General features: G+C 36.9%; 2 protein-coding genes across 2 annotated transcripts in view; one reads left to right on the forward strand and one right to left on the reverse strand.

Moving 5' to 3' along the window:
• The window catches only part of LOC140160986 (dolichyl-phosphate beta-glucosyltransferase-like), a 29059-nt gene extending 20613 nt beyond the window's left edge, over positions 1-8446 (reverse strand). The window contains exons 1-6 of the mRNA XM_072184347.1: positions 8249-8446; positions 5805-5985; positions 5297-5343; positions 4284-4352; positions 3271-3477; positions 2402-2458 (exon numbers count right to left, since the gene is read on the reverse strand). Of these exons, the coding sequence (XP_072040448.1) occupies positions 2402-2458; positions 3271-3477; positions 4284-4352; positions 5297-5343; positions 5805-5985; positions 8249-8314 (627 nt within the window). The 5' untranslated portion in view covers positions 8315-8446. The remainder of the gene's footprint in view (positions 1-2401; positions 2459-3270; positions 3478-4283; positions 4353-5296; positions 5344-5804; positions 5986-8248) is intronic.
• On the forward strand, positions 8396-20993 carry LOC140160987 (exosome complex component RRP43-like). The gene is made up of 11 exons (XM_072184348.1): positions 8396-8488; positions 9979-10015; positions 10745-10808; positions 14656-14729; positions 15407-15452; positions 15982-16087; positions 16829-16874; positions 17193-17289; positions 18864-18984; positions 19670-19776; positions 20755-20993. Exons 1-11 carry the CDS (start codon positions 8472-8474, stop codon positions 20865-20867), a joined length of 828 nt encoding a protein of 275 aa, XP_072040449.1. The 5' UTR covers positions 8396-8471; the 3' UTR covers positions 20868-20993.
• The last annotated feature ends 4522 nt before the right edge of the window (positions 20994-25515 follow it).

Here is a 25515-nt window from a genome sequence, read left to right on the forward strand (position 1 = left end):
TGAGCCCAAAATAATTAAAACAAATGAGTTAAGATAAATAAAACAGATTGATTTTTGTTTTGGTCAATAGTGTAATAAATAGCCAATGAAACTAAAATGTGAAGTCTATAGTTGATTTGTAGTTGTCAGTGACTTACATCTAAGTGATTATGTCAGTCCACTGTCCCTTTTGCTGCAGCTTATCAGCGAGATATTACAGTACATGTAAATGATATCACAATGAATAAGTCTGGAAATTAAACACCATGGAATGTATATACAATGATATATAGAAAAACAAGAGTGCAAATGAAACACCATGGAATCTATATTCAATCATACTTGATCATATATATAGAGCGTTCGAGCGAAAGAAAATTGTCTGTGCCTGGATTGTTGATTGTGTAATGCAGCGGAGCATACTTTCAACATCCCGCCTTAACAGCAGCACCGACCCTGTGGCAAATTTGGATGGCTTGTGTAATTATAAATAGGTACTTGGTAATACGGACTAGCTATCCGTTGTTTGGGGACCGCCAAGTTTCCTCCCCTTATGTTACTACTGTCTAAGTTTAATTATTTTTTTCCCCAGCTAATTCTTGCTACAGCCAAACCCTAATTTTGATTATGATGCTACCCACAAGTTAGGGTCAATATTATCCTACAAATAAAACAAGCATGAGTGTTATTGTTATTTAGACGAATCCAATTTCACACATTCCTACACTTCAATGGCAGCCATAGCTGGGTCCCCGTTGGCTCCATCCCACCTAAAATGTCAAATAAAGCGGCCTTTGCGGGGATTTTAAACTGCATTCCATCACCTGTGTTGCACGTAGACAAAAGAATAATGAACGTTTATAACACAATACAAAATAACATAGATTTTAAGCGGTTTTAATCCACCCAATTGGGCAGTCACAACAATAGTTTGGTGCGGAGGGGACCCAGTAATGGCCGAATAAATTCAGACCATCATTTAGCTCGCTGGATTCATCTATATCTATTTTTTCCCACCATATGCACATTTTTGAGTCACATGATGTATCCTGCAATTCTATTGGATAATTTTCCCGCCATATGCCAAATTTGGATGATCATATTACATAATTAGCAATAAGAAAGTGATGTGTTTCTAGAAAATGTGCAAAATAAAAGACAGTTCCCGCCATAGGTAAATTTTCAAGTCACATGATGTATCCTGCAATTCTATTGGATAATTTTCCCACCATATGCCAAATTTGGATGATCCTATTACATAATTAGCAATAAGAAAGTGATGTGTTTCTAGAAAATGTGCAAAATAAAAGACGGTTCCCGCCATAGGTAAATTTTCAAGTCACATGATGTTTCCTGCAATTCTATTGGATAATTTTCCCGCCATATGCCAAATTTGGATGATCATATTACATAATAAGCAATAAGAAAGTGATGTGTTTCTAGAAAATGTACAAAATAACAGAGAGTTCTCGCCATATATGTTATGCAATACGCAAGTTCCTAATTACTGCCCCATACAAAAATACAGTATAATGGCCACAATCATCAAAAGAAATATGCCTAAAAATACCACAATGAAAGATACATTGACCCCTTGAAAAACTCTAAAATACCACAAAACGCCACATTTGAAAATTATATTGGAAAGTTATAGGCCTGAAATTACCACAAAATACCACAATGAAAGATACATTGATACCACAGCTACCATCAAATACCACAAAATACCACACTACTTTTTCCAAAATATCTGCACACAAAAAACCACACATAACCACAACATATTTGAAAGTATATGCCTAAAATTACCACAAAATACCACAATGAGATTTCTGTAACACCCTAAAATACCACAAAATACCACAACCATTGTTCCCTAAGAACACCCTAAAATACCACAAAACACCACACTAGAAAATAAAATTGAAAAGTTATGGGCCTAAAATTACCACAAGATACCACAGCTAATTTATTAATTTTGTACACCCTAAAATACCACAAAATACCACAAACATTGTTCTCTAGGAACACCCTAAAATACCACAAAACACCACACTTGAAAATAAGATTGAAAAGTTATAGGCCTGAAATTACCACAAGATACCACAGCTAATTTGTTACCAGCCACAAAATACCACAAAATACCACACTACTTCTTGTAAAATATTTGCACACAAAAAACCACAAAAAACCACAACGCAACAGTTACTATGTCAGCGTGTGGTATTTTGTGGTATTTTTGGGTGTTAGGGTTAATAGTGCAACATAATGCATAAAAGAATACTCTATATGTTCTGTACCATTTAATTATCACGATTAAGACCCCTACCCTCAGAGAAACGAGGAGGGGGTCGGGTGATGTAGGTGATTACAACCAGCCTTTATATAATTCATAATGGTTTACTGTAATTATTTCACACACCTGTGCTACTGAGTCCTTTTCTAAATGTGCTCTTGAACCGCAAACGACCGCCATATTCTGCAAAAGACAAAAGAACTTGTATTACATTCACATTTGTACTCATATCCCTACAAACCATAACAGCAATATAAAAACAATAGGCACTCAGTCAAGGCACTTTGTTCAAATTAATTCCTCACCATCATCTATAATATTATTATAGATGAGCATAGATACACACATACACAGCCGTCTTTCACCAAACGTTTGGCAAACAATTACCACTCACAAACGTGTGTCAAACATTTTTGTAAACACCTGTAAATGTTTGGCAAGCGTTTGTGATCGCTAAAAGTTTGTCAAACATTTGGCGAAAGCGGCTATATACATGTATACACCCTAACACACACATTAAAGTGTGACCATTTGAAAATAATGTGGGAAACATAAAACATCAACAGCAAAAAGCCAAAATGATCTACATATAATCTGTTAAGTTTGGTAGAGGGGCACACAATAGACTGATGAGTAACAGCAACCTGCAGACACTGCATTTCCTGTATAACTCTCCTCTAAGTTGTTTACAACCTTTGGGTGCTACTGGCTCAAAAGGGATTTCACAATTAGTGGCCCCATGTAACATGTTCGAGGGTTGAAAATGGATGATTACGGTTGAAATCCATACACGCCCTATGGACGATATGACCACAGGGAGTATGAATTTCAAATAAGGTTACCTCTCTGATTGGGAGATTAAGGTTATATCTTCCATAGGGGTTGTATGGATTTCAACTTCAATAGCCCAATGGCTCAGTGGCAGCATGTCAAAAGGTGAGCTTATTTGTTCTGCATGAATGAAATAATAGCACAAATATTTGCACATATCTTACCTCCCTGTTACCCATCTTCTTAAGACATTCTTCTAATTTACTAACATCAGCAAACTTGGAAGCACCATCAGCATCAGCAAAGAGTAAATGTCGCCCTCTGGCGCTGAGCATCCCCAGCCGTACTGCACCACCTTTACCCCTGTTCTTAGCTAAAGTCAGCACACGCACCTTATCTGTGGTGTACTTTTTAGAATACTGAAGTGCAACCTGCAAGAGTTGAAACATGACATGTACATGTCAAGTGTTCTTGGGCATATATAGCAAATATGTGGTGGGTACTTCGGCACCCTAAAACTGTATGCAGAGCATTAGACTAAAGTCTTTGGTACATCAAACCACTATGAATACTAATATCTGAAATAAACACTAAAAATTTACATAATAAAAAACACCACTGAAAATAACATCGAAACCACACTGAAAAATGTACTGAAACACCTCTGAAAAACTACTCATTTATCCCAGTGAAATGGATTTAATCACATTGGAATGGATTTGATCACATTTAAATGAGCTGATCAGTTCCTTGGATCATTGCCTATTATAGCAAACAATAGCCACTTGAGCTGAAAAATACACCGACAATAATTTCAGTGTTACATTTTCTTTTGTTGTGGTGATTTTCAGTGTTACACTCTCATTTTTAGTGTGACAATTACAATATTGCCCAAAACAAGTTTATTTAAAAATATTAGTAAATATACTTTGGTTCAATTCAAGTTCCATTGTGACAGCAATGTTTTTCATTTGTTCTCCATAAGCATGCCGACCAAACCAACCTTATGCATGCATGTGTGTATGCTCTATGTGATAATGCTCTATACACACACAATTTATAATTTGATAATGCGAGCAGCTGAATATTGGACTACCGAACTTGAGGTGAACCAAAATATAATACATCTCACCAAGATATTGATGGATGAAGTGTGAATGAGATATAGTGAAGGAATCAAATATTTTCAAATCCATAAGACATATTTCTATCTAACAAAATATACAACAGCACTGACCTGAGTTGTTGTATCTTTACTGCCATCATCAACCACTATAATTTCATAAGAGAATGACCTATCAGTTTTCTGAAATTAAAAAGAAACAATGACAGATGGTTTAAAGAACACTGTATTTTACAACAAAAGTAAGCCTGGAACATTACATTTAAGTTTAAAAAGAGGTTAATGACTGTACATGTATGTGCATCAATTGTTTTGAAGGTATTGGGAAACATAGATCTACACATTTTACTTAGGAACCTTAGGAAACTTTGGCAAATAACACATTTTTCAAAATTATTTTTCATCAACACTGTTAAACTTCTTTAGGAAGAGTACAATGCTTTGTAACGAACAAATTGCCACAAATTAATTTCCCTAAATTTCATTGGCCATGTATATTTATTAGGGCTAGTACAATGTAGGTATTTTGTAAGGATTTGATAATACATGTACCGGTATGCCAAAATGTGATCAAAATGGCTGAAGGGGGTACTACACCCCTGGCCAATTTTGTGCCTATTTTTGCATTTTTTCTCAAAAATTATAGTGCATTGGTGACAGGTAAGATATGTATATTATAGGGCAAGGACTACAACTACTGCACTGAAAATTCTGCAAATCAAGACAAGTACTTATTGATTTATTGATCAAATATTGGGTTTCCCTCATTTGTGACTTTAACTCCACAACTGTTGTCTGTGCTGAAATAAAATTTCCAGTGCAGAAGTTGTAGTCCTTGCCCCTATAATATACATATCTTACTTGTCACCAATGCGCTGTAAGTTTTGAGAAAATGCAAAAATAGGCACAAAATTGGGCAGGGTGTAGTACCCCTTAACCCAATGTTAATCACTGCTCTATGATACAAAACTTTCATGCAGTTTTGACTTTCATGTCAAAATGGATGGGAAAAAGCCTTGATAACATTGGGACTGCAGTTAGAAAAAGCATATGACTACATTGAAGGAGTACTGCCTTCCTCTTATCCCTGAGTGAGTATATCACATTATTGACTGACTTAGCCTTACCTGTCTCTCAGATAGAAATTCCAGAGCTTCATCTAACATGATAGGTACTGAAATATGAATAAGTAATGATAATATATAAAGAGAATTTATAGGAAAACAAACTAAGATATTTTACTGTCTTTTAACATTATTCAGCTCATTGACTACAACAAGCAAAAATTATCAGATGGATATGGATGATTGAAAAACCGTTTTATTCCAGATACCTGCATTGCATGTCCTTAAAAAGGAACATTTTGTTTTTATATTGATCATAGAAAAAAGACTCTTCTTTTACATACAAATTGAAAAATCCAATCAAATAATGAAACCCACACAAACTAGACAAAATGAGCTATTCCAGTTGAACTCCATACACCCCCTATTTCAAATGGAGGTAATCCAATTTGAAATTCACACTTTCTGTGTGGAAGATTAAGGTCATTTCTTCCATTGAGGGTGTATGGATTTCAACTGGAATAGCCCTATTGGAATCTATAATGATTAAGAACAGATTAAGAAGCCTTACATCTCAATTCCTCATTGTAGGATGGTACTACAACAGACAATTCCACAGTGGCATCACTGTTAAGACTTGGAAAAGGAAATGTCTTTTTCTCAGGATTGTTTGGATCAATGAAGAACTTCTCACTATCATAACGTCTCATATCTGGGTCTGGATTGGTGGTGATGTAAATAAACACAAGGCCCTGTCAAAATTAAGGTAATATTATATTATGAAATACATTTCTAAATGTGTTATGTGTATGATAGTGGCACTTCCCTGTTATGATATTATCTGATCAGTTTCTCTTGTGACATACATTTGTACAACTGTAACTTATTTACTGTGGTTTTAACAATGCCAATGTAAGCAAATGTGCTGTTTGATGTGAAAAATTTAATGCTTGTTTTTTAACTTTTTATTTTGTTTTGCCGAATAAGGATCGAGCAACCCAAAAGATTGATGTCATTTTTTTATATGAAACTAGTTTCACTTCTCTGCTGACCCCTCCCTCCCTGTCAAAAAAACCTAATCCTGAAATGTTGTAAATTACATGTACCTACTTCAGATCAATATTACTTAAAGGTCCACCAGCACATCTGGAATAATGAACTACATAATTGAGTTGTGTGGCCCAGGGCATGTCAGTCCAGACCCCACCAAAGTCCAAACAAGTATGTCACAGGAGTGTGATCTATAAGGACAAGGTCGTCTACCAACTGGCCAGTTGACCAGGCCAACGCTTGTGGACAATATATTTATCCCCAAGTCTCCACTGAACAAAACTAATTTTGTTTATAGTACGTTAAAACAATATTTTGGGTTGTAACTTGTCCCCTAAAGCACAGTACTACCAATGTTTAGTCAAAGCACCGGCAGATCCAGGGGACGGAGGGGGTGCACGAGACCCCTGTATGGTATGATCCAGGCGGAGGGCCGAGGGAGCACACACCCCTGGTATATCCCCCAAAATGATAGAAATAGTGTAAAATGATGCCCCAAATGACTTCAATTGGACCTCCATTTTGCAAAATTTTCCAACTTTTTTCTCAGACACCCCTGCGTATAAATAAATGGCCATTTTAGCTTTTGCTTTAATTTTGGACACCCAGCACTTTCAAAATTTTCCAACTTCTGAGGTGGACACATCCCCCCTCAGACACCCCCCTGCGTATGCATAAAATATGTGGCCGTTTTAGCTTCTACCCGGCACTTTATGTGCAATATTATTAGATAAAATGTGACCACAAATGATTTTATTGCGCCAGCCCATTATTCCAAACTAAAGTTTTACACTATAATAGCGGCAAAATGGTCCATCAAATGGCTACAATTAGGTCTTCATTTTCCAAAAGATTCTTCACATCCCCCTCAGACACCCCCTGCATCACGCAAGCGCATATACAAGTAGACATAGTTACTACTAACTTAAACTTGCCAATATATGCTTTTGAAATTTAGACCATACTTCTGGCTTGCAAACTTGAATATATAGTAGGTAACCCAGGCAAACCTTAGTTAACACATTTGCTAGTCAGCCAAATACGCCGACAATGTCAATGCATTTTTACATAGAAATTTAAAACAAGTGCCCGAAGAAAGAAACCTACATAAATATGTTTTCTATACTTCACTTGACCCAAATATGTGATTTTTTATGGTGATAAGTCACCCGCACATGGAATTTTAGAGGGATTTGGATAGCAGTTCCATTAAAAAAAAGCTGCTATCATAATGAGACTTAATAAGATCTAGAAACACCCCCGAAATGCCGTTTTGGGGAATTTTGCTAGCTGAAACTTTTTGATGAAAGTCAATCTTTGACAAGATGTAACTTTGCTACGGAAAGTGCTATGAAAAAATGGTTTTCAGTTTTGGCTTTGTTTACTCAAGGGCTTTAATTTGATATATGAAATGATGCAGTTTGATGGCAAATTTGAATTCACCTAGCATACCTATATATAGGGTAGTGTTAATAACAAAAATAATATCAGCCCTATAAATGACACATGATCATCTGATTTACCCGTTAATTTTTTAAGTTTGCCACTGAAAACTAATTTAGATCATTTGCATTTTATAAAAACAATAAAGAAAATCATTTGATTTGTTTCACACAGGTATGAGATATGTTAATGTTTGAGGCAGCTAGGTTTATTTTTAGCCACACTATTATATTAAAATGCTGACCTAATTGAAACTGCACTATTGTGTTGCATCATTTTTTGACATTGAAGCATAATACCTATACCTCTCATACTCTTATTGCACCATCATGATCATGCATTGCAAGTTGAAATGCACAGCACTCAGCAGTAAACAAGATATTAAAAAAAAGTAAGCTTAAAAAAAACTGCAACCTTTTCAATACCCTGCATGCCTAACACATACACAGGATTGGATCACACACTTGTTAGGACTATTGGTTCTTGAGACAAATTTTAATAAAACATCATAGTCCTGCTTACCATCAAAAGAGCAAGAATGCATATTAGAGCTAGCACAATCACCACAGCCAGGATGTTGATCTCCATTTTGATTGTACAGCTGGCAAGTAACCTTTGACCTTACACATGCGATCAGATGACGACAAATGAAAGTCGAATTTTGATTGGCTCGATGTGGGCCAATTAGTAATATTGACCAATCAAATACACTGTATTATTATAATGATTTATAGCAGACGAAAACATGGCTACCGATTTTAAGTAAGTAAGCTTACACGCTTTGTTGCAATTTTATGATAAAAGTGGGTTAAATGTGATGAACAGAGTTCTTAAGTAATTTCATATAACTCCTTAAAACACATTGCTCATGGTTTTACACTTTTGATGGATTCTTTGGGCGTTATCTTCAATTTTTGGCCCTGTTTCTGCAGAGTCGGTCGGCGCAGTGCAGAATTCGGCATGCCATGCAAGTAGTCTCCTCCGCAGCCAGTTTGGCTATTACGCTCCCTCCACACAAACAGTCTGCCAATTGCCACTTTATAACGCCGTTTCTGATTGGCTACACGAAAGTAGCCGTAGAGCTGTACATACGGGAACTTGATTGACCTCACTCACAGCTCAGCTGGCGAGATGGCAGGTCAAAATTGCTCATGAATAATTAAGTAGCCGTCTAGCCGATCGACCAATTGAAAGCTTTGTTTGACGTCAAGCTGGATGACGTCGGCAGAAAACCGTTAGCGAATCAAAAAGGACCAGTTCGTGATCATTGGCAGACTGTTTGTGTGGAGGGAGCGGAACCAAACTGGCTGCTGTGGAGACTAGCCATGCAAGCTGCCCATGCGCATGCATGGATTTGTTCATTATGATAACACATATTAAACTGGGAAGCAAAATTGTTGTTCACTCATGCCATTTTAAGTGTTGGCCATCTTCTCTAATGTGCCTCCGCTAAAAAAAGACCCCCTAGCTTACTGAAAAAAAGTTCACCTGTGCTGTACTGATTATATACCTCATCTAGATTCCCGCCATCTGATTGGTTAAAAGAGCGGGCATAGTTTTGACTATATGCCCGCAAAAGTAACTATTCCCCGGGCATAGTTCTGCGTGTGCTTTGTTTCCAGCGTAAAATGATATTACGCACGCGTTAATGTTTTCGCTCGCTATAATTACGTGGAAATCGTCTGTGACGTTCGCATTGAAACTATTACTTTGTTAACTTTCTCTTTCCAAAATCGATGCTTTTAACCAAACAGGTGACAAGAATCTTAAGATTTGGTACGGTATATAAAACAAATATTGACTGCTTTTTATTCGGGGTACGGTATGGTTAAAAATTATAGGCCCGCGATGATCTCAAAACCATGACTATGCCCCTCGGCTACTCCTTGGGCATAGTCATGGTTTTGAGATCACCTTGGGCCTATAATTTTAACCATGCCCCTCATAGCACTAGCAGTCAATATTTGTACATACTATTACATGCTGCAACGTGCCAAACGCTTAAGTTAACAGTACGCCAGGCCAGTTATAGCGGGCCTGAACTAGCGCTAGCCGCTACATCTATTCGGTCAGTCGGCATGACATCACATTTTTGACCCTCACAGTTCATAACACCCTACCTTTTTCCACATAACCATCAAACGCTCACACTTTTTGATATCATTCGTAAAAGTATGTAAATGAAACTCACTCAGTAGAATTCAATGAAATTTGTGCTAATACTATAAATTATTGTTAAATTTTACTTTCAGGACAGCTCAGCCTGCAGAATACTACAGGCAGTTTTTGGTAAGAAATTTGCTAATTTAGACATTCTGCTGTTAAAAGGGCATTTCGTGATCCACAGCCTCATCCCTCCACTTTTCTCAAAAAAAGTTGAGATTTTTATATTCACTGGAAACCTCTGGCTACATCCCATAATGTTCATGTACAAAATATTTCTTGCAGATTAATTCGTTTAGCAAAGATATCGTGAAATTTGAATTTCGTTCTGGTGCACCAGAACGAAATTACAACGCACTGTCTATGGAGCAGTGTAATACACATGCATAACTCATGAACGCATAAAATCGGAATCAACTGAAATTTTGGGAATAGGTTTTTTCGTGGATATCTAATGAAAAATGACATAAATAGAGGATGCTAGGATCACGAAATACTCCTTTAAGTGTTATTGGCAATTTTAAAGGATTTGGTCGGTTGCGTGTTTTGGGTTTTTTTCATCTTGTTTGTTTGTTGCTGTTGTTTTTTCCGAAAAAATATTTAAAGATCAGTACACATTGTACTCTTTATCCTACTATTTTAGTGAATTCACAGCACATGCATGTCAAGTTCAAATTTTGCAGCTAGTGTAAACATATAATACTTTAAAATATTCCAAAGTTCAAGATGGTGGGATTGTAAATTTTTTTTTTTAATGTTTTGCCAATCTCTACATTGTTTACATTGTTTAACTTGTGGCCAAAGATTGATTGTTTCATTTATTGAATGAATTTACATTGTACCTGTTCTTTACAGAAACAGGATGTCAGACCTGATGGACGTGAATTAGGTGAAATACGGTCAACCATCCTTAATGTAGGTAAGTATACAATGGGTGTGATGTAATCAAACATAAAGTGAGTACCTTGTCATCCAAATGTCTCGCCTGAACGAAGTAGAGCATTGCCTACATCTACTGTAGATCTGTGTATTGGTAAAGTAGTGCATTGCTTACATCTACTGTAGATCTGTGTATTGATGAAGTAGTGCATTGCTTACATCTACAGTAGATCTGTGTATTGATGAAGTATTGCATTGCTTACATCTGTTGTCGATCTGTGTATTGATGAAGTATTGCATTGCTTACATCTACTGTAGATCTGTGTATTGATGAAGTAGTGCATTGCTTACATCTACTGGAGATCTGTGTATTGATGAAGTAGTACATTGCTTACATCTGCTGTAGATCTGTGTATTGATGAAGTAGTGCATTGCTTACATTTACTGTAGATCTGTGTATTGATGAAGTAGAACATTGCTTACATCTACTGTAGATCTGTGTATTGATGAAGTAGTGCATTGCTTACATTTACTGTAGATCTGTGTATTGATGAAGTAGTACATTGCTAACATTTACTGTAGATCTGTGTATTGATGAAGTAGTACATTGCTAACATCTACTGTAGATCTGTGTATTGATGAAGTAGTGCATTGCTTACATCTACTATAGATCTGTGTATTGATGAAGTAGTGCATTGCTTACATCTACTGTAGATCTGTGTATTGATGAAGTAGTGCATTGCTTACATCTACTATAGATCTGTGTATTGATGAAGTAGTACATTGCTTACATCTACTGTAGATCTGTGTATTGATGAAGTAGTGCATTGCTTACATCTACTATAGATCTGTGTATTGATGAATTAGTACATTGCTTACTTACGTCTACTGTAGATCTGCGTATTGTTGAAGTAATGCATTGCTAATTACATCTACTGTAGATGTGTATTGGTAAAGTAGTGCATTGCTAACATCTACTGTAGATCTGTGTATTGATGAATTAGTACATATTGCTTACATCTACTGTAGATCTGCGTATTGTTGAAGTAATGCATTGCTAATTACATCTACTGTAGATGTGTATTGGTAAAGTAGTGCATTGCTTACATCTACTGTAGATCTGTGTATTGATGAATTAGTACATATTGCTTACATCTACTGTAGATCTGCGTATTGTTGAAGTAATGCATTGCTAATTACATCTACTGTAGATGTGTATTGGTAAAGTAGTGCATTGCTTACATCTACTGTAGATCTGCGTATTGATGAATTAGTACATATTGCTTACATCTACTGTAGATCTGCGTATTGTTGAAGTAGTGCATTGCTAATTACATCTACTGTAGATCTGTGTATTGGTAAAGTAGTGCATTGCTGACATCTACTGTAAATCTGTGCATTGATGAAGTAATGCATTACTATGAATTACATCTACTGTAGATATGTGTATTGGTAAAGTAATGCATTGCTTGCATCTACTGTATATATATATATATATGTGTGTGCGTACGTGTTTGTGGCAAACGAGGACACACACAAGATTTTCACCCTAAACTGCGGACTTACTTCCAACTGAGGACAGTCCGCAATCTCAAACTGCTGCAAAAGACCTCAAATGCATGCTAAATGCTTTATAACGCTATTTGCCTGAAACCGAGGACCACACGTGTAAAAACTACCGTCCGCAGGTGATGGCTAAAATTCCGTTTCGTATTATACACAAAGTCCACGGTTAGGCAATGAAAACATCATACACACATCCTCGGTTAGATAGCAAAACACAATGTCCTCGGTTGGCGACAAACACACACGGGGGTGTGTGTGTGTATATTGGTAAAGTAGTGCATTGCTTACATCTACTGTAGATCTGTGTATTGATGAAGTAGTGTATTGCTTACATCTACTGTAGATCTGTGTATTGATGAAGTAGTGCATTGCTTACATCTACTGTAGATCTGTGTATTGATGAAGTATTGCATTGCTTACATCTACTGTAGATCTGTGTATTGATGAAGTATTGCATTGCTTACATCTGCTGTCGATCTGTGTATTGATGAAGTATTGCATTGCTTACATCTACTGTAGATCTGTGTATTGATGAAGTAGTGCATTGCTTACATCTACTGTAGATCTGTGTATTGATGAAGTATTGCATTGCTTACATCTACTGTAGATCTGTGTATTGATGAAGTATTGCATTGCTTACATCTACTGTAGATCTGTGTATTGATGAAGTAGTGCATTGCTTACATCTACTGTAGATCTGTGTATTGATGAAGTAGTGCATTGCTTACATCTACTGTAGATCTGTGTATTGATGAAGTAGTGCATTGCTTACATCTACTGTAGATCTGTGTATTGATGAAGTAGTACATTGCTTACATCTGCTGTAGATCTGTGTATTGATGAAGTAGTGCATTGCTTACATTTACTGTAGATCTGTGTATTAATGAAGTAGTGCATTGCTTACATCTACTGTAGATCTGTGTATTGATGAAGTAGTGCATTGCTTACATCTACTGTAGATCTGTGTATTGATGAAGTAGTGCATTGCTTACATCTACTGTAGATCTGTGTATTGATGAAGTAGTGCATTGCTTACATCTGCTGTAGATCTGTGTATTGATGAAGTAGTGCATTGCTTACATCTGCTGTAGATCTGTGTATTGATGAAGTAGTGCATTGCTTACATCTACTGTACTGAGATTTGTATTGATGAAGTATGCATGCGTGAAATGATGATAATTGTCATGCGCGGTTCATTGCATCAGATGTGACATGATCAAGAGGATCATGAGTCTAATGTTACTAATTTTGATTTTGAGTTATCAATAAAACAAAGGAACACATTCTTACGTTTTACTCTGTTTTTAAAGTTGGAGAATCACTGGTAGCTTTGTAAGGCCATCTTAATTTAATATTTGATCTCAAAGCCCCTGCACGCATTAGTAAAATTGTCCGCTTTTTGCGCGCTATTTAGTTTTTTCCTGCTGTTTATTTTTTCCAATTCCACCACAGTGCCGCCGAGAGCCATGACGGGCCCGGGGGTAAAATGAACGTCAGGGCCCCCTTTGTAAAGGGCCCCCTGAGGTCTCTTTTCTTTGCTTTTATGGGCACCATTAAGACATGTTTTCTTTATTTTTATAGGACCCCAGGCCCGGGGGTAACGCACCCCCTTAACCCCCCTTGTCGACGGCACTGTTCCACCACACAAAAATGTCACGACTGACATTGCCAGACATCAAAATATCCTAAATTCTTATCAAAAGGTCCGTACCACAGATAAAAAAATTAAAGTAAAAAAAACTCTAGAAAAAAATGCATTTTGCATTAGGTTTTTTAACTTGGGAAGGGCTTTGAGACAAACTATTAAATTAAGGGGGTACTACACCCCTGCCCAATTTTGTGCCTATTTTTGTCTTTTCTCAAAAATTATAGCGCATTGGTGACAAGTAAGATATGTATATTATAGGGGCAAGGACTACAACTACTGCACTGGAAATTTTATTTCAACACAGACAACAGTTCTGGAGTTACAGTAAAAAATGAGGGAAAACCAATATTTGATCAATAAATCAATAACTACTTGCCTTGAGTTGCTGAATTTTCAGTGCAGTAGTTGTAGTCCTTGCCCCTATAAATTAAATATCTTACTTGTCACCAATGCGCTATAATTGTTGAGAAAAAGGAAAAAATAGGCACAAAATTGGCCAGGGGTGTAGTACCCCTTAAGATGGCCTAACCATGCATAATTTTATGGTTTAGCATTTAAAATTGAAAATGGTCAACATTTGATTCATTCCTCTTAATTGCATCACATATTTTGTTGTTTCTAGCAAATGATACAAAATGACCCATCACACATGATTTCTTGTATGCATTCACAGGTTCCATAACAACTGCAGATGGCTCAGCACTTGTCAAACTAGGAAATACAACTGTAATTTGTGGTATCAAGGCAGTAAGTTAATGAATCTATAGTTAATATCAATTGTTAAATATGTGTATTACTCTCCATATTATTAAAAACACAAAATGACTTCAGAGATTGATTATATGAAACTAAATTGAATGGACCCAGTCTCAATTCCTTGTCTTGTGACTTGTGAGAAGCAAATTTAACAGAGGAGCAATTTCAACTTTTAAGGGGCTATGCAATCTAAAACTTTCAAACGACCCGCCAAAAATCGCTTGCCCCTCCCCCCGGCCTGCCAACCCCCCCCCCTTTGCACATACCAGATGTTTGGGATCCCAATTTGCAAACCGTAAATGGTCTAGATACATGTTATGAGTGCAGCGAGCAGGAAAAAATTTGCATATTTAAGCGTTTCCGTACTGTTTTCAGAAGCCTTTTAGAGCGTTTTATTTAAAGGTGCCCCATAAATGTTTGCCAAAAATCGCTTCACCCCCTCTCAGCTTGCCAAAATTGTTCCCCCCCTTCAGCTCGCCAAAAATCCTTGCCCCCCCAATTATACCCTCCGCCAGGGCTCATAATTATTGCACAGCTCCTAGCAATTCAACAAATACTTGCCAATTAATGTGTTGCATTGTAGATTGGTTATAGTTGTAGGAGAATTGACATTGATTCTTGCAAGAATCACTTAGAAAAATAATAAATGTTTGTTTGTATCATTCTAGGAGTTCACCACACCTAAAGCAGAAGAACCAAAGCAGGGTTTTATAGGTAAGTAATTATTGCACAGCTTCACCAAACATATGAAGTGTGAGGTAGCCAATCATAAGATTTCTATATGTTGATATAGAAAGAATCAAAATAAGTCTTTAGATATATATTTTCAACATCACACTTCTCTTTGATCTGGATATCTTACAGTGAGCATTTATATTTTAATGTCCTCTACAGATAAGACAGGGAAGCTTCTACCAAGAAAAGGAAAAAAGATTTTGAATTTCAAAGGACAAAATGGGGGTGTACTAATCAAACCAATTAAAAGACATCTAAAATAGCAACCAATCAAGATTGTGTTAATTCACTTCTTTGCCATGCAGTGTATGCAGTTGTTTATCAAGCTGTTTTCATGATTCAATTGGAAGTTCTTACTAAAGAAAGCATCCCAGTGGAGTCCAGTACATTAAAAAAATCACACACTACACTGGAAGTTTATCAATCTGGTGATAAATTTCATAAATAAAACTATTTTGCAGTATTAAAAAAATGACAAGTCATATCCATTAATGTTATTTTGTTGTAGTTCCCAATGTGGATTTGCCACCCCTGTGTTCTTCTAGTTTTAAACCAGGCCCACCTAGTGAGCAGGCACAGGTTGTATCCCAGCTTATTGCAGATGTCATTGAAAGGTAATAAACCATGGACGAAGAATATAACAGACAGCGTAAGAGCAATCAAAGTCTGAGCATCATCGTACAATCGTACAATGCACACTTGCACAGGGACTTTGCCTATTGATACAGGGTCTGTAACAGTATAACAGGTCATGTAAATGACAAACATTGCAGTATTATCAGAATAAATTAACATAATTCCTAACAGGAAAGGGAATTTTTTGCTATGCAAAATGATTATTGTTATTCAGAGCAAGAAAATTAAGATCTATATCCGATAGCCTGAGCTTATTGTAAATGTTGAAAGGGAATAAACAGTATGTGATTGTGCTGGTCATAGAAATGATAGACATGATTAGGTTCTCAAAACAAGTTAAAAAATTTCCTAACAGAAAAGGTGATTTTATCTCTGGTTGTGTAAACAGATTATATTGTTATTCAGTGCAATAAAATTAAGATTTAGATCTAATAGCATTCATTTGAAACAAATTGAGCTTGTCACAATATATTGTAATCGGAACTACTTCTGATCATTTCCTCACAAAAGGGTTCATAATATTGGCGATGCTTGTGGACTAGGTGTGGTCTTAACAGAACCAAAACTAATCTGAATGTTAAATTTTGAATGGCCTGACCAAAGGAGAAACTACATAGGCCCTTTGTAAAACTATGTGAAGCAACCCTTGAACTACTGTGTTAATATAAAAACAAAAGTAAGACTGTTTCTTATTCTGGTTTGTTATTTATATTTTTCAGTGCCAAAGTAGTAGATTTGGAAACATTGTGCATACAAGAAGAAAAGGTATGTGATTGTAATTGCAGGGGGCAATTTCTCAGGAGTATCCTGATATTAGGATATTTTCCTCTTTTTCCCTCTACACGTACAAAAATATAGAAAATGCAGTTTTCAGCACTTTATCAGCTTTTCAGTGCAATCACACCTGTTTAATTGTCTGTTGTATGACGTTTACATAAATGTGTTTGTGTGTCTGTGACTGCATTCTGCGCTATGTTTTGCTGGTGGTTATATTTGTGTGTTGGGTTGTACCGGTAAAGTTCAAAACCAACTAAATTATTTTTACAAGTGTCAACAATAATGTCGTTTGAATCCATTTTTCAGTTGTGCTGGGTTTTGTTCTGTGATATGATGTGCCTAGATTATGATGGAAATATAGCTGATGCTTGTATGATAGCCCTCATAGCAGCATTAAAAAATGGTAAGTCACAAAAATTCAATCAGATTTATGACTTCCTTCTTGACAGCATTTTGACAAATTATTAAAATTATTAAACATTTTCATAATAACAACTATTAAACTTTGGAATTAAAAGAATTTGTAACATTGCACTCACAGTTCTGTAGGTCTCAAAGTGCTTGATAAAGGTAAACCAATTTTGTCAATGTTTTGACATACCTCTTAACAAGCAGTGTCACAAGCCTGTTCAGTCAGGAAGTGTACTTCTACTTCTACTTGGTTACTCGTCAAAGCCTTTTCAGCATCTAGACGAGGGTGCTGCCGACGATGGACGGCTCGTGCATGTGCCAAATATATACAGTCAAGGTGCAAGTAAAACAGTGATGCCAACTACTCGGTGCTGACGGCTTCCTTGAACTGCTCCAAGGTGGGCAGCTCTATGGTGCTGTGAGGAAGCTCGTCCCAATCTTTCATGGTCCGGGGGAAGAAACTATACTTGTATGAATCTGAAGATGTGCTCAGTCTAGTGAATCTGTGTTGGTGTTGACTTCTGGTTGCTCTTCCTTTAGGCGTGATGTAGTCAGGAAGGGGAACAGCTACCTGATGGTTGAGGATCTTGTACATTGTCACCAGGCGTGATTGTTTGCGCCGATCCTCAAGGGGTGGTAGTCCAATGTCAAGTCTCATAGCTGTGACGCTTGCTTCCCTTTGATAATTGCCAGTTATAAAGCGTACTGCCCTCCTTTGAATTTTCTCAATGCTGTCGATCTGGTTCTGCCGGTAAGGATCCCAAATTGTTGCCCCATATTCAAGCTGCGATCTGACTAAAGATGTGTATGCTTGTTGCTTGATGGAGGAAGAACATCTGCCCAGATTTCGTCTGATGAAACCAAGGGTTCTGTTGGCTTTTGCTGTAAACCTTCTTAATGTCTCAAAGGCTTCTATCTTGTTTAATAGTGTAAAACTTGAAAATCACTAGCATCCCTGAGAGAGACCACTCCATTCCGGTGTTTTTGTTAACTAGATAGTAGATGTTTTGTATCTGGTAGTGGGAGTTGGGCATCTATGAACTTGGTCGTTCCAGCACAGTTGTACCCTGTCCCTTCCACTAGGTTGGTAAAAATCCTGATGGTAAACTTGCTTGGAAAGTCATATATCATAAAAGGGATCATTGATATTCCAAAATGGCTGAGAATGAGACCTGTGGCACATCCTCGTATGGTCATTTGTACTGAGTACCCCCTAGGTATAACCCAAAATTGAGTACCTCCTGGGTAGTGTATAACCTGTCTTGCACAAACATCAGATTTATAATGTGTGCAATTCGACCATGTTGTGCATGTACACCATTCCCAAGACACACAGTCATTATAACAGCATAAACACAAACTCTGTATGATTATGAAAATTCCTTTTGTGTGGAGCGATTGCCGAATAGGGTGCAACTCTACTAGTCTTATTACAAGACTGCCCTACCCCAACCCTAACCCTAACTCCGTAAACGAGGATTGGACTCGAGTCTAGCAAGTTGCACCTTATTTGGTAATTGTACCTTTTGTGTTTACTTACTAACTGTTTATTTGTTTGTTTTTCAGTAATGTTACCTTCAGTATCCATTGACTCAGACACAGGATTGGCTACAGTATCAGACACTAAAACTGAAGCACTCAATGTCAAAGCACATCCTGTTGCTACCACTTTTGCTGTGTTTGATGAGTAGGTTATTTTCAACATTAGTTCATTTTTTATTTCACAAGAAATTGTAAACACATCATTGATATCTATAATGGTGTGGATACACCTGTATGTTTATGCAATAATTATAGGTTAATGAATGCGTATTACTTGTGGGGAGAGAAATTAGGCAAAATAATGCATGCGTGCCAATGTTGATGCGTCTAATGTACGAGCCCCAAAGGCAACAAGTAATACGTGTTCATTAACCTATTTCATACACAAGAAGAAAAACAACACATGCTTTTTGCTGTTTTTATAAAAAAATTATCACTAAAAATTATCACTAAAAATGTTGGAAAATAGAACCAATTAATATAAATGCATCAACCCGCCCGAAAAATGAATAAATCCTAGGCGACGTGAAACGCGTGTGAAATCACTCTGCCTGTAGTATGTGGAGTGCATTATACAAAATTATAAGCACAATTTCCTCTCCATTTTGTATCATGTGCAAATATGCATCTGTAAGAGCATGATGCAAAGGATCTGGGGCATGATGACTTGGGCACATGGAAATGTTATGCAACAAAATATGTGTTGCAGGAATTGCACATAACCCTAATATCTAGCTAATATCTAATTATGTCATGTACAATTCACTTCCAAGATTTGCATAGTCACTAAATAGCATTCACTATTACAACATCCTGGTTTTGTTTTCCAGTACCATCATAATAGCTGATCCTACTAATGAAGAGGAAACCATGGTAACGGGGATGGTTACCTTGGTAGTAAATGAAGACAACCAACTATGTGCAGTACATAAGCCTGGTAAGCTTAAAGTAATCATGCTTGGATGGACACCTTTAAAGACACAGCTTGTAAACACAGCAACAACAACAATTGTTTGGGAATGAATTGCTGATAGGTAGTGTGAGACCAATTACAGAACAAAAGCATAATTATTCTCTTTGTGGGATCAGCCACGTAATTACTGCTGACATTTTATGGGATCCAAGTTGCTTACAGTCTGCTTGAAATAGATAGTCATTATTATAGATTCCATATTACATTGGAGCATTGGGAAAAGGTTAAAGTTTGTCGGACTGCGACCATTTTCCGAAAAATAAGTAACAGAATTAAGTGTTATCAATCCTTTCGTAACTGCATGGTGTGGAGTCATTGAGCCCATCAATTGACAATAATACTTGTTCAAAAATAAAAATTAATGTGGAATGTATTATACAGTGGAAACTCATTATAGCGAAGTTGTCAGGGACAGAAAAATTAGTTCTTTATATCCAAATTTTGTTATATCAGGGTTGTAAAAACAATAAATAACAAAAGAATTTTGTATCTTGGTTCTGGAAAAATATTTCTTTATAACAGGGTTTTCTTGTATCAGATTTCGTTATAAGGAGGTTTTACTGCAGAAGGATTACCTAATAACCTTATTTGTGTTGTAATGGGAGGTTGGCCTAGCAAAAATGGTTATTTCCCTGCAAAGATTAGCCAAAAGGTAGTAATTTTCCAAAATTCACTGTGTATTTCTTTAACAATTTTCCCTCCAAATGCCAAAATGTTATCCCCAAAAAAAGGGAAATATCCCTGGAAGAAGTTTGCTGAATTCCACATTTTTATCCAGGCACAATGAGAGGTACACCATATTATACCCTTCCATATACACACACAGACACCCACAGGTGCAAAAACATTAAAACAGTGTCATTTTTAGTTGGTTAATCGGGAGGTGAGTCTTCTGTAGATGATTCTAACTGAACTATTTGTTTTTGCTTTCTATCGCAACAGGTGGTAGTCCACTGTCAGCAGAGCAGCTGCAGGATTGCATCAATAGAGCTATCACAAGAGCAAATGAAGTGAGGCAACTGATTGATGAAACAGGCAGTAGTGTGGACAGGTAGCAGAGCCTCTGGAATCATAACACAGTGAAGAAATATATCTGCACTTCATGTACATTTTGTTTTTTACATCGTGGGAAAAATATATTTTTGGTCTCCAATGCATATTGCAACAGGATTTACTCATATTTGTCTCATATTTAATATCACCAGGGATGTGACACTTACATTTATTCACTGTGCAAACTACACCAGTAGAAGTTTTAACCTAAATTTACAGGTTCAGTGGCAACAGTGGCACAGACTTATACTTCCAGAATTTTAGATTGACATTATCTGCGAGCACAGTTATAATTGTAGCACAATGGAAAGTATTTTGTTTGTTTTAAGAAAGAAAATGCTCTTTTTTAACCAAATTTTGTATTTAAAGTGGGACAAGTAAAAGATTGCCCCATATTGCATTACTTGCTCATTTACGTTTGAAAAAGGCAAATATAGACTGCTGGGGCACTCAGAGTGATCCAAGTCTAGGTTTGGAAATATTTACAAGATCTTGTAGTATAATAATACTCCAGAATCCTTGGTTTTAGTTTTTATTGCTACATTAATTGTGTGTTATGTACCACCATCACAAAGGTTGTCTCCGGCTTTGTTTGTCAGGGAAAAAAGTTTTCATTAGCATTTTGCCCAGAAGAAAGTTTCGTTTTTTGGGATGTCACTTCCTTTGCATTTGGAGGCTCTTTTCATTCTGGCCAAAGTAGGTATAATGATAATTCAGTAGTTCGACAATGATAACCGGGTTATCACAATGCATTGTTATGGGAACCATTATTACTCTAAACACATACCATCTACCCATAATGAAAATGATGCTGAAAGTGGTAATTTTTGCGAGGATTTTATTTTCGCGAATTAGAGCTCCAACCGCGAAAATACACCTTGCAAATATATGCAATAATGTATAACAAGTATAGGGAAGGACTGGGCTATCATGAAAATAACATTCATGAAAATGTGCGTCTCACTCTAAATCGTGAGAATAACTGTACACGAAAATTACCACTTATACAGTAGTATTCTGAATAAAAAATGCAAACATATTACCATGTGTATACTATTAGCCTGTGCAAGAGTAAAGACAGTGCTTAAAATAGCATGTAACATTGTGCATATCTGAGTGTCAGTGTTAAGTATTCCAGGTTTTTCCAGTGTCCATACTTTGTAAAAACATCAGACGATCCAGCAGGGCCGGATTCTCCTTAATTGCCATAATGCAGTGTGCATCTTCCATTTTAGCTGAAAAACACCAGTTTTGGGCCAAAGTAGTGTACAAAAATTGTACAATTTTGCAGGCTTTGCACCCACTAGCCTATTATATATAGCAAAATTCAGCTTCTATTTGGGCTAAAATTGAAACTTTTTTCGCGCACTTCACGCGCAAATGTCCCAGTGTAGAATCTAAAAACTTGCCACTTGAGTGCACATGCCTTCCTCACAGTGCGTTTGGGGACCTCCAAATTTTGGCCTGACCCAGGGCCCCCAAAAAGGTAAATCCAGCCCTGCGATCAAGCAAAATGGTTTGTTTTTCACCAAATGACCAAAAGAAATTTAGAAATGTTTTCCATATTTAAAGAAAATCTTAGTGTAAAACATAGTCCAAATTCAATCAATAGCAGGCATATTGCAACAACTCCACTGGTTGCCAGAGTTAAGACCCATCAACTTAATTTATTTGCCACATACTTCATCTCACAGTCAAATAGCCTGTGAAAGAATATGCCCTTTATATTCCACCATATGGGAAGAGAAAACCAGGACGATCACATGTTCAGCAACACCTACAGGCCAGCATGCTCATAGCTTTTTAGCCTGGCTTGAGCATTTTGTTTGAGCCAGGTCCCATCAGGTCCCAAGCGTGTCTCCACACGAAGCGAACAAACAAATAAACCACCTGGGAGATACTGAAGAGATGCTGAGCCAAACAAAATAATTCCGCTAGACCAAGATCGCAGCAGTAGGAGCAAGCTTGTAGTCACCTGCTCCGCAGCTGATTGATGATGATGATTGCAATCTGTTGAAACATGCATGAATCTCGTAGATTATTTGATACCGTCTTCAGTAGATAGCACATATTTCATAGCTTATGTTATGCTATCTTCAGTAGATAGCACACATTTCATAGCTTATGTTATGCTATCTTCAGTAGATGGCATCACATTTCATAGCCTAAATGATGCTATCTTCAGATCTGTGTCTTACCTCCTTTTCATTAAATAGCTCCCTGGTCCTCTATGCAGATGACACCACTCTCTTCAAGCCCATCAACGATACTTCTGACTTGGTTGACTTCCAGTCTGATATTAATTCTATTCATAACTGGTTCACTCTTAATCATCTCACTGCAAATGCATCCAAAACCAAGCTTATGATCATCTCTACCAAGAAAGATCCATTCCCAGATGTGACCCTCACTCTCAACAATCAGATAATTGAGCGGGTATCATCTGCTAAATTTCTTGGTATCCTGCTCACTGATAAACTCTCCTGGAACCTCCATGTTGACCTCATTTGCAAAAAGGCCCGCAAAATCTTGGGCTTCATCCACAGGTCCTTCCACTCAGCTCCTATATCAATACTCGCCGCACTTTATACCATGCTTTGGTTCGTCCCATCCTCGAATACGGCTGTACAACCTGGCATCCTCCCAACAAAACACTGACAAATCAGATTGAGTCCACGCAGAGGTTTGCCTGCCGTGTTGTTCTGCAGCAATGGAAGTTATCACATGATGAGCTTCTCCAGGAGACTGATTTACCAACCCTCTCTAAGCGCCGTGATGTAGCCACTCTTTGTCATCTGTATAAGATTTTCCACAGTCTATGCTCTTCTCCAAACCCCTTCAGACCCCATCTCCGTCCTACCCTGCGTCACCTAAATTCCTGCGCTGTTGATCCCCCTTTTTGCCACCTGACTCTTTCTAAGAGATCATTTTATCCATACGCTCCCTCGCTTTGGAATTACTTACCGGAAGCCATCGTCAAGTCCACTTCCCTTCAGGCCTTCAAATTGGCTGTCCAATCCCACGTTTTTTAGCCAGTACCTTTGTGGACTATTTTCCCTGCTATTTGCTTTGCTTCTTTTGTCTGTTTGGCATGTTTTGGTACATTTTTGTTTGTTTATATACTCTCTATGTTAGTTTTTGATGTTATTCATGTATAAATCTTGAATCTTGTATAGGCATCCCTTCAATTTATTGTTTGTCAATATTGGGTTTTGCCTTGCATTTCGTCAAATGTTATAAATAGAAGATAGCACACATTTCATAGCTTAAATGATGCTATCTTCAGAAGATAGCACACATTTCATAGCTTATGTTATGCTATCTTCAGTAGATAGCACACATTTCATAGCTTATGTTATGCTATCTTCAGTAGATAGCACACATTTCATAGCTTATGTTATGCTATCTTTAGTAGACAATACACATTTCATAGCTTATATGATATCTTCAGTAGATAGCACTCATTCCATAGATGTGAAGCCATCTTCAGTAGATAGCACTCATTTCATAGCTTATGTGATGCTATCTTCAGTAGATAGCAAATATTTCATAGCTTATGTGATGTATCTTCAGTAGATAGCACTCATTTCATAGCTTATGTGATACTATCTTCAGTAGACAGCACTCATTTCATAACTTATGTGATGCTATCTTCAGTAGATAGCACTCATTTCATAGCTGATGTGAAGCCATCTTCAGTAGATAGCACTCATTTCATAGCTTATTTGATGCTATCTTCAGTAGATAGCACATATATTTCATAGCTTATGTGATGCCATCTTCAGTAGATAGCACTCATTTCATAGCTTATGTGATGCTATCTTTAGTAGATAGCACATTCTGTAGCTTATGTGATGCTATCTTCAGTAGATAGCACACATTTCATAGCTTATGTTATGCTATCTTTAGTAGATAGCACTCATTTCATAGCTTATGTGATGCTATCTTCAGTAGATAGCAAATATTTCATAGCTTATGTGATGCTATCTTCAGTATATAGCACTCATTTCATAGCTTATGTGATGCTATCTTCAGTAGATAGCAAATATTTCATAGCTTATGTGATGCTATCTTCAGTAGATAGCACTCATTTCATAGCTTATGTTATGCTATCTTCAGTAGATAACACTCATTTCATAGCTTATGTGAAATATTTCATAGCTTATGTGATGATATCTTCAGTAGATAGCACACATTTCATAGCTTATGTTATGCTATCTTTAGTAGATAGCACTCATTTCATAGCTTATGTGATGCTATCTTCAGTAGATAGCAAATATTTCATAGCTTATGTGATGCTATCTTCAGTATATAGCACTCATTTCATAGCTTATGTGATGCTATCTTCAGTAGATAGCAAATATTTCATAGCTTATGTGATGCTATCTTCAGTAGATAGCACTCATTTCATAGCTTATGTTATGCTATCTTTAGTAGATAACACTCATTTCATAGCTTATGTGATGCTATCTGATGTGAAGCCATCTTCAGTAGATAGCACTCATTTCATAGCTTATGTGATGCTATCTTCAGTAGATAGCACATATATTTCATAGCTTATGTGATGCCATCTTCAGTAGATAGCACTCATTTCATAGCTTATGTGATGCTATCTTTAGTAGATAGCACATTCCGTAGCTTATGTGATGC

This window comes from Amphiura filiformis, chromosome 9 (assembly GCF_039555335.1).
Source record: "Amphiura filiformis chromosome 9, Afil_fr2py, whole genome shotgun sequence".
Lineage (NCBI taxonomy): Eukaryota > Metazoa > Echinodermata > Ophiuroidea > Amphilepidida > Amphiuridae > Amphiura > Amphiura filiformis.

What these genes read in the sequence shown, in the direction of transcription:
- LOC140160987 (XM_072184348.1), top strand. An exon ending in ATTGCAGATGTCATTGAAAG is followed by an intron (nt 16,088 to 16,828) that starts GTAATAAACCAT and finishes TATATTTTTCAG; the next exon opens with TGCCAAAGTAGTAGATTTGG. An exon ending in TGTGCATACAAGAAGAAAAG is followed by an intron (nt 16,875 to 17,192) that starts GTATGTGATTGT and finishes TCCATTTTTCAG; the next exon opens with TTGTGCTGGGTTTTGTTCTG.